Source organism: Dipodomys ordii, unplaced genomic scaffold (assembly GCF_000151885.1).
Source record: "Dipodomys ordii isolate 6190 unplaced genomic scaffold, Dord_2.0 Scaffold174, whole genome shotgun sequence".
In the NCBI taxonomy this organism is placed as follows: domain Eukaryota; kingdom Metazoa; phylum Chordata; class Mammalia; order Rodentia; family Heteromyidae; genus Dipodomys; species Dipodomys ordii.
The window spans coordinates 588427-597233 of NW_012267390.1; the positions used below are offsets into that span (position 1 = coordinate 588427).

At 48.0% G+C, this 8807-nt stretch overlaps 1 protein-coding gene across 1 annotated transcript in view; it reads left to right on the forward strand.

Moving 5' to 3' along the window:
* The window catches only part of Hdlbp (high density lipoprotein binding protein), a 96957-nt gene that overhangs the window by 37873 nt on the left and 50277 nt on the right, over positions 1–8807 (forward strand). Inside the window, exons 2-9 of the mRNA XM_013033647.1 lie at positions 1473–1537; positions 3361–3472; positions 3794–3951; positions 5387–5602; positions 6404–6610; positions 6733–6948; positions 7486–7692; positions 7855–7962. Coding sequence (XP_012889101.1) covers positions 3397–3472; positions 3794–3951; positions 5387–5602; positions 6404–6610; positions 6733–6948; positions 7486–7692; positions 7855–7962 — 1188 coding nt within the window. The 5' untranslated portion in view covers positions 1473–1537; positions 3361–3396. The remainder of the gene's footprint in view (positions 1–1472; positions 1538–3360; positions 3473–3793; positions 3952–5386; positions 5603–6403; positions 6611–6732; positions 6949–7485; positions 7693–7854; positions 7963–8807) is intronic.

Sequence of the window (8807 nt, forward strand, 5' to 3'; positions counted from 1 at the left end):
GCCGGCGGCCCGCCCCCCAGCCTTACCCGCGGCCGGTCCCGAGTGCTTCCAGACGCTTCCGTGTCAAGGAGACCCTGGCGCGTCTGTGGCGACCGCCTGTCTCTCAGGCTGGAGCTGGCGGGAGGCGCGGGCCTGGCAGCTGCGGGGCTCCGAGGTGAGCGGAGACGTGGCCTGGGTGCAGCCGGGTCACGTGGAGGGGCCGACGCGGCGCAGTGCGGGCGGGCGGCCGGCGGGGGTGCAGGGCCCGCGGCCGCCGCCGCCTCTCCACCGGTCCCAGTGCCAGGCACACCTTTGCACACCCTCACCCAGCTGCGAGCCCCCAAGCAAGGTGGCCGCGCGCTCCTCTCCAGAGGGCCTTGAAGGTTCCTTCCCACCCTGTGATTTTATGACCTGATTTCCAAATCCCCGGTGGATTAGAACGACTTGAACAAAGAAACTGCAAAGCTACTGAGGATTCTTAAAAAAGACAGCAGCTCAAGGCTGGGAAGGTGGCTCAGTGGTAGAGCGCAGGCCTTGCATCCATGAGGCCCTGAGTTCGATTCTCAGCACCACATAAGCAGAAAAAGCCAGAAGTGGCGCTGTGGCTCAAGTGGGAGAGCGCTGGCCTTGAGCCGAAGAGCTGAGGGCCCAGAGTTCAGGCCCCATGACCGACCAAAAAAAAAAAAAAAGACACTAGTTCAGCCAGACACTGGTGGCTCACGCCTGCAATCCTAGCCACTCAGGAGGCTGAGATCTGAGGATCAGGGTTCAAAGCCAGCCCAGGCAGGAAAGTCCATGAGACTCTTATCCCAATTCACCACCAGAAAATTGAAATTGGCACTGTGGCTCTAGTAGTAGAGTGCTTGCCTTGAGCTGAAGAGCTCAGGGACAGTGCCCAGGCCCAGAGTTCAAGCCCCACAACCAACAGAAAAAAAAAAAAAAGGAGATCCTGGCCACTCTGAAAGCTTGAACACCTGACCAAGGTCCACATCCAGTTCTATGCCATAGCTAATACTACAGCCCAGGCCGCAGCCAATACCACAGCCCAGTCCTACACTGTAGCCAATACCACAGCCCAGCCAGCTCAATGGACAAAGCTAGGTACTTTCAAGAAACATAGCTTAAACAGCAGAAGAAGCCTCCTCTCTTTCCCCTAATTCTTTTCTTTTTTAACTTCTGAATGGTTAAACTTAGAAGTTTTGGCACTTAGGCATTACTCACTTGCCCAGCTTCCTGGAAGAGTTGTCTTTTGAGAGTTAAAGATGTTTAGGTTTTGCTGAAGTGTGTTTTGTTTGAAGCTAATAGCCTAAGAGCAGAGATTTTGTTTGTTTTTCCAAGAGACTTACCTATGTATCAGGATTTGTAGCTGAAGTGTAAAGAAGATTTTGACCTTTTTTTGCTTGAGCAATAAAAGGATCTAAGAGTTGCAAAATTCGAATAAATAACTTTCCTATGGTTTTCTTTTTGTTCTTTTCCTTCCTATCCTGTACCAGGAAAAGCTGGCAGGCTGACAGAGGTGGCCTCCGGACGGACTTTCTGGCTATTGACCATTTTGCTGGTAAGTTTGACTGCCCTGCCCCAAAGATTTCCTGTGCCTAGAGTACAAGGATCTGTGTTTCCCTGGCCTACTTAGAGCTCCTTCCTACATTTCATCTTCTATACCAGCACACACAAGGTAAGATACCTGCCCTGAGGTCACGTCCTGGCTTCCTTCTGTTGGCAGTTTTTTTTTTTTTTTTTTGCAAGTGAATTGCGTTTGTTGAGGATTATCCTGATTTGAATGTTGCTTTGCTTTAGGACACTAGAGTTTAATTTCTGAATGTGGGGAGAGGTCTTACTGTGTTACAAAGGAGTAAGTTTTTCTGTTAAGCTACCTGGCCATTTCTTATTTATTTCTTTTGCCAAGGTAGCATGTATAAGATAATTGATGCAGAGCTGGGAAGGTGGCTCAGTGGTAGAGCGCTTGCCTTGCATGCTCAAGGCCCTGGGTTCGATTCCTCAGCACCACATAAGCAAAAAGAAAAAAGCCGGAAGTGGCACTGTGGCTCAAGTGGTAGGGCGCTAGCCTTGAGCTGAAGAGCTGAGGGACAGCGTCCAGGCCCAGAGTTCAGGCCCCACGACCGGACCCAAAATAAAAAAAAAGATAATTAATGCATAATTGTGTGAAGAAAATGGTTTTCTTCCTTGTTGTAGTTGTACAAAGATCACTTGAAACTTGGGGGGGGGGAAGAAGCTAAAGACTCAAGAGCGGTGAACTGTGTTAGATTTACAAGTAAGGGAGCTTTTAGAACCAGTGGTGCCCATTGAGCACTGAGGTCCTGAACTGAAGAGCATTGTGCCTTGGGCCTGAGCTCCCTGCCTTTCTAAGGCCCTCCTGTACTTGGGAGAGTAGATTGAGGGAAGTTAGCAGTCAGCATATATGTCAGAGGCATTTCACCTAATACATAGGCCTGTTAGCACCACAAAACCTGTGAGCTGCTACTTTCTGCTACTTCTAAGAATGGGAAAGGGTTCTCTTTAGGTCCTGGACATGTGACTTGCAGGTAACAATGGTAGTATGATACTTTTTATAGTTAACCATCAGGAGGCATGTAGTAAACAAATCCAAATAACAGATTATCCAGGGGCCAGTGGCACACGCCTGTCATCCTAGATACTCAGAGGACTGAGATCCAAGGATTATGGTTCACAACCAGCCCAGGAAGGAAAATCCATGAGAGTCTTTTCTTTTTTTTTTTTGGTCTGTGACTCACACCTGTGATCCTAGCTACTCAGGAGACTGAGATCAGGAAAGTCTGTGAGACTCTAATCAATCACAGAAGAAGCTGTGGCTTGAGTGGTACACTGCTAGCCTTGAGCAGAAGGAGCCCAGGGATAGCCCAGGCCCAGAGTTCAAGCCCCAGGCCCAGAAAAAAATAAATAATAATCAAGGCTAAAGAGAGCTGGAGTATACTTAACTGGCAGAATGTTTGTCTTACAAGCGAGTTTAATGATCAGTACCACAAAAAGAAAAAAAGAGAGAGGTACTATGATCCTGGTGTTGACCTCTGCAGGAGCTGGGCCAGGAGCAGGTTCTGGTGGTCCCAAGGCCCCTTGGGGGTGGCGGGTACTGCAGACTGTGTCACTGAGGCCCGTAGGAGTACAGACTCTTGGTATTCCCAGTTACGGAGAGGTGGGTGCACACTCTCACCCCTGAGCATCCTGACACTGAATCTCTTGGGCAAAGCCTTGTCTCCTTGGTCTCAGGCAAGGCTTGGTCAGTTAAACAACTGTCCTAAACCCTCTCTTACTTGGAATTCCCCAGCTTGTCCTTGTGGTCTCATAGATGGTTGAGAGTTGGCTCTACTTGGGCTTGTCCCGATTCTCTCTTTATTGCTACAGTGGCTTACCCGGACTGTGTGTGGTGTGACATCAACCATGAGCTCCGTTGCAGTTTTGACCCAAGAGAGTTTTGCTGAACACCGAAGTGGGCTGATTCCACAGCAACTTAAAGGTGACAGTCCCTTTATGTGCTTTTCGTGCTAACTCTTAGGGATATAAAAATTGGAAGGGCTTGCTTGGGCTTGCCTTCCAGGGTTATGGCTATGTAGAGAAGCAGAGCTCCTGGTAGGTGTGCTGCACAGGGGTCACCACAAAGAGCCTGCAGGATTTGGGGTCTCTGGGCCTAGTGACTTTTGGGGCCCTTTCCCATCACTGAATGAGTCAGAGGGGTCCATTTGTCACTCAAATACTTGAATTTTTAGTAGAGAGCTCCTATTAAAACCCTCCCATAGCACTTAAAGTAGGGCTTTCTTCCAAATCTATGTTGGTCTAGTTACCACCTTAAACTCAGAAGAAGAGAGTGACCCTCCAACCTACAAGGATGCTTTCCCTCCACTTCCTGAGAAAGCAGCTTGCTTGGAAAATGCCCAGGAACCTGCCGGAGCCTGGAGTAACAAGATCCGGCCCATCAAGGCCTCTGTCATCACTCAGGTAGCAAAGACATCCCTTCTTACCCCTCTGTCCACATAGGAAACAGTAGTGTTTTGAACATGCAAAGATGTAGTTGCTTTGGGTATGTGAAGGGAGGGAATCTTCAGATAAAACAAGTTCCTCTGTCCCATATTCCTGAAGAGTCCAGATTCTGCTGTGCTTGCTTAGCCTTCCTTCCTGACTACAGGAGGGCTGGCACACAGTTGAGCGCTAGTTGTCAGATTCATGGGGCCCGAGTGCCATTGCACTGACTGCCATACCAGATGTGAAACTCACTCAATCTCTCCTGTGCTGCTGCTGTCTAAATCTTGAGTTCAGATTTTCTTATTTCACTAGCTATGAGATATGGGCTTCCTGTGAACTGATACCTGGATGTGGTAAAGAAATTGTCACCCATACATCAATAATTTTTCACCCCCTCTGTGCACAAGCAGGCACGTTTCAATCCTTGTACTGAGGCCTTTTAAAATGTGCTGCTGGGGCTGGGAAGGTGGCTCAGTGGTAGAGCGCTTGCCTTGCATGCCTGAGGCCCTGGGTTCGATTCCTCAGCACTACATAAGCAGAAAAAAAGCCGGAAGTGGTGCTGTGGCTCAAGTGATAGAGTGCTAGCCTTGAGCTGAAGAGCTGAGGGACAGCGCCCAGGCCCAGAGTTCAGGCCCCACGACCGGAACCCCCCCAAAAAAATGTGCTGCTGGGGGTGCTTCCATCCTTCCCCTCTCTCACCTATTCTCTATAAAGTTCAGAGTCATTAAGCAAAACATGTCCTGGTTAAAAGCCTTTTGACGTCAACCTTAATGTGGGTAAGGGTCCTCTTCACCTGCACCCCACCCTCCACTTACCAGCCTGTTGCCCCTGCTCTCTAACATAAGTGCTGCTTTGTCGCAGGAAGGGCTTTTCTGGCCACCCTGGTGTCTTCCACCAAGTCGTTTATTACCCCTATTTCCCACCCCCTTCACAGGCACACTGTGTGATGCTCCCTTCTCATTCATTTCCACAGTGGGTGTAGTTCTCTGCACCACAGTGTCAGTCTGCTGACCTTTTGTGCTTCTCCTGACTCTTACATTGCCTGTCCTAAGACACTGCTTCATAAGTGAGTGACCAATGAATGAGTGTTCTTTACTGTTTATTGACCATCCTTGTTGCTCTTTATATATATGTATATATATATATATGTATGTATGTATGTATGTATATTTTGATCCGGTCGTGTGGGCTGAACTCTGGGCCTGGGCGCTGTCCCTCAGCTCTTTAGCTCAAGGCTAGCGCTTTACCACTTGAGCCACAGCTCCACTTCCGGCTTTTTTCTGCTTATGTGGTGCTGAGGATTCGAACCCAGGGCCTCATGCATGCGAGGCAAGCACTCTACCACTGAGCCAACTTCCCAGCCCAAGCTCTTTATATTTTAATCTCACCTTTTCTGGTCTTTTCTGGGCAGGTGTTCCATGTACCCCTAGAGGAAAGGAAATACAAGGACATGAACCAGTTTGGAGAAGGTGAACAAGCAAAAATCTGCCTTGAGATCATGCAGAGGACTGGTGCTCACCTAGAGCTATCTCTGGCCAAAGACCAAGGCCTCTCCATTATGGTCTCAGGGAAGCTGGACGCTGTTATGAAGGCCCGGAAGGACATCGTTGCTAGACTGCAGACTCAGGTGGGTGTCCGTAGGCCAATTGTAGTAGAGCTGCGTTGCTGCCTCTGCCTGGTATACGCTAGAATTTCACTGGATTTTTCTTGCCAGTAGGACAGTTCAGTTCTTCATGGCTTAGAAAAGTGACATTTGGGGCTGGGAAGGTGGCTCAGTGGGAGAGTGCTTGCCTGGCGAGCGCTCTATCACTTGAGCCACAGTGCCACTTCCGTTTTTCTGGTGGTTAATTGGAGATCAGAGTCTCACAGACTTTCCTGCCCTGTGATCCTCAGATTTCAACTTCCTGAGTAGCTAGGATTACAGGCCTGAGCCACCACAACCCAGCTTTTAAACATATTTTGAATTCATATTTGCCATTTTTTTCTATGAAATGGCTGTTGTTTTGTTCATTTTCTGTCAAGTTTATTTTTCTCCATTTTCAGGAGCTTCTAAAAATCCTTTATCAGTCATAAAAATTATAAATTACTTATTCTCTTTTGACATTCGATATGTTTTGCTATGTGATTGTTTTATTTTTATATAATTACTTTTTTTGCGTGTGCTAATTCTGGGGCTTGAACTCAGGGTCTGGTTACTGTCCGTGAACTTTTATTATTGCTCAAGGCTAGTGCTCTACTACTTGAGCCACAGCTTTCCTTCTAGCTTTTCTTTGGTAGTTAATTAGAGATAAGAGTCTCATGTACTTTCCCACTTACGCTAGCTTCAAATCTGGATTCTCAGATCTCAGCCTCCTGAGTGGCTAGGATTACAGGTGGGAGCCACCTGTGCCCTGTAGTTTTATTGTCTCTAATTCTTTTCCTGGTACAGGCCTCCGCAACTGTTCCCATTCCAAAAGAGCACCATCGCTTTGTTATTGGCAAAAACGGAGAGAAACTGCAAGACCTAGAGCTAAAAACTGCAACCAAAATCCAGATCCCACGCCCAGATGACCCCAGCAATCAGATCAAGATCACTGGCACCAAAGAGGGTATTGAGAAAGCTCGCCATGAGGTCCTTCTCATCTCTGCTGAGCAGGTGAAGCTATTGGAGCCCTGTGCATTTGTCACCCTGTCACAGGCCTAGTGTAGTGTCTGTCTTTGACCCTGGAAAGCCTTTTCCTGCCTGGGTGTCCTCATCAGTCTCCCTGTCCTTTGTAGGACAAGCGTGCTGTAGAGAGGCTGGAGGTGGAGAAGGCCTTCCACCCCTTCATCGCTGGTCCATACAACAGACTTGTGGGTGAAATCATGCAGGAGACAGGGACTCGCATCAACATCCCCCCACCCAGCGTCAACCGGACAGAAATTGTCTTCACTGGAGAGAAGGAACAGCTGGCTCAGGCAGTGGCTCGAATCAAGAAGATTTATGAGGAAAAGGTACCATGTAAAGGAGTGAGAGCCAGTAGACAGGACTGTGCAGCAGGACTTAAGTCTGAAGGCTTGGCTAAGCCCTGTTCTGCCTCTCCTCTTATATCTTTAGTGATTAGGTGTTGGTGTCCACACTTCCTTCTGAGCTGCTGAATGCCGGGCACATCTCAAATCTTCTCCCAGGCCTCCAGCCAGGCTAGGAGCTTGCTGCCTGGGTTGTCATAGGGGTTATACATACAGCATAAAGCCGTTCATCTTTGCTTAAGCTGTTAGCTCACATTGGTCATCACTGAGGTCTGGACCTTGTTCTTTAATTTAGGGGACAAAGTTGAAGTTTCAAAGTCTTCCAGATTGACTTCAGGGAAAATGTAGTCCTTGGGAAGTGGAGAGTCTCTGGGGAGGCTAGTCATGTCTTCATTTTTGGGGATTAGCTCTGTTGTCAGTGTCTCATCTGGCTTACTTCCTCCTCTGTTGGCAGTGACATTCTGCTCCCACTGTCTGCCTCCCATGTCTTTCCTGCTGATTGTCCTTAATGCTCTTCATTAGAAAAAGAAGACCACAACCATTGCAGTGGAGGTGAAGAAATCCCAGCACAAGTATGTCATCGGGCCAAAGGGCAATTCATTGCAAGAGATCCTGGAAAGAACTGGAGTTTCTGTTGAGATACCGCCCTCAGATAGCGTCTCTGAGACTGTGATACTGCGGGGCGAGCCTGAAAAGTTGGGGCAGGCATTGACTGAAGTTTATGCCAAGGTAGCCTTTCCCCCTGGGGAATACACTATTTTGGTGAATTTCTGGGGCCTTGTATGAGCTGACGCCTGTTATATCCCGTGGGCCTGGATGCTCACCTCTGGCCTTTGTTTAGTGTAACCTTGAGTTCCACAAACCTCAAGTCTATTGTCCTGTTTGTCCTAGGCCAATAGTTTCACAGTCTCTTCTGTGTCTGCCCCTTCCTGGCTTCACCGGTTTATCATTGGCAAGAAAGGGCAGAATCTGGCCAAAATCACTCAGCAGATGCCAAAGGTAAGGAAACATTTCAAGTTTACTGTATTAAATTTGGTATTTTCTTGTTGCTATTTGTCCTTGGAATGCTTTTAAAGATAATGCCACTTTCTTAATCTGTTATTCTCCTGGACATAGCCAGTTTCTAATACTAGCTATAGGAGAAGAGAATAACTTTGTAGGTGCATACACTATTTAGTCTTTTGTTTCAGGTGTGATATATGACTTTAGAAACACTGTAGGAATGCTGGTTTAACATCCTGGTAATGCCTTGCACACAGTCTGTCCTCACTTCCCTGCACACAGGCTGTGTTAGACAAAGACTGAGTGGGTCTCCTCACCGACTCCATGTTGCTGTCCTTACTCCAGGACAGACACAGCACCCCAGGAAACTGAACAGAGAGGAAGCTGCTCAGATCACGTTGTCTTTTGTGTTTTCGTTTCTGTCCTGTTGCAATCAGTGCCCTCCCACCTGATTCGATTTTTTAGCTTCAGACTCCTGGTGAGCTACTCTACCTTCCTACCTTCCAGACTCTTTACATGCACATTATAAATCAGGCTTTGACAGGTGACAGTGAGTACTTCAACCACTTTGGACAGCTCTGCTCATTTTAAAATTTCATCCCTGACATTTTTTTCAAGGTTGTTTATGCCTTCTAGGTTATCTTTTTTGTTCTTTTGAAATAGGGTCTTACTGTGCTACCCAGGCTTGTTTTGGACCCTCTGTCCCCTTGCCTCAACCTCTTTTTTTTGGGGGGGTGGTCTGGACATGGGGCCTGAACTCTGGGCCTGGGCACTGTCCCTCAGCTCTTCAGCTCAAGGCTAGCGCTCTACCACTTGAGCCACAGCGCCACTTCCGGCTTTTT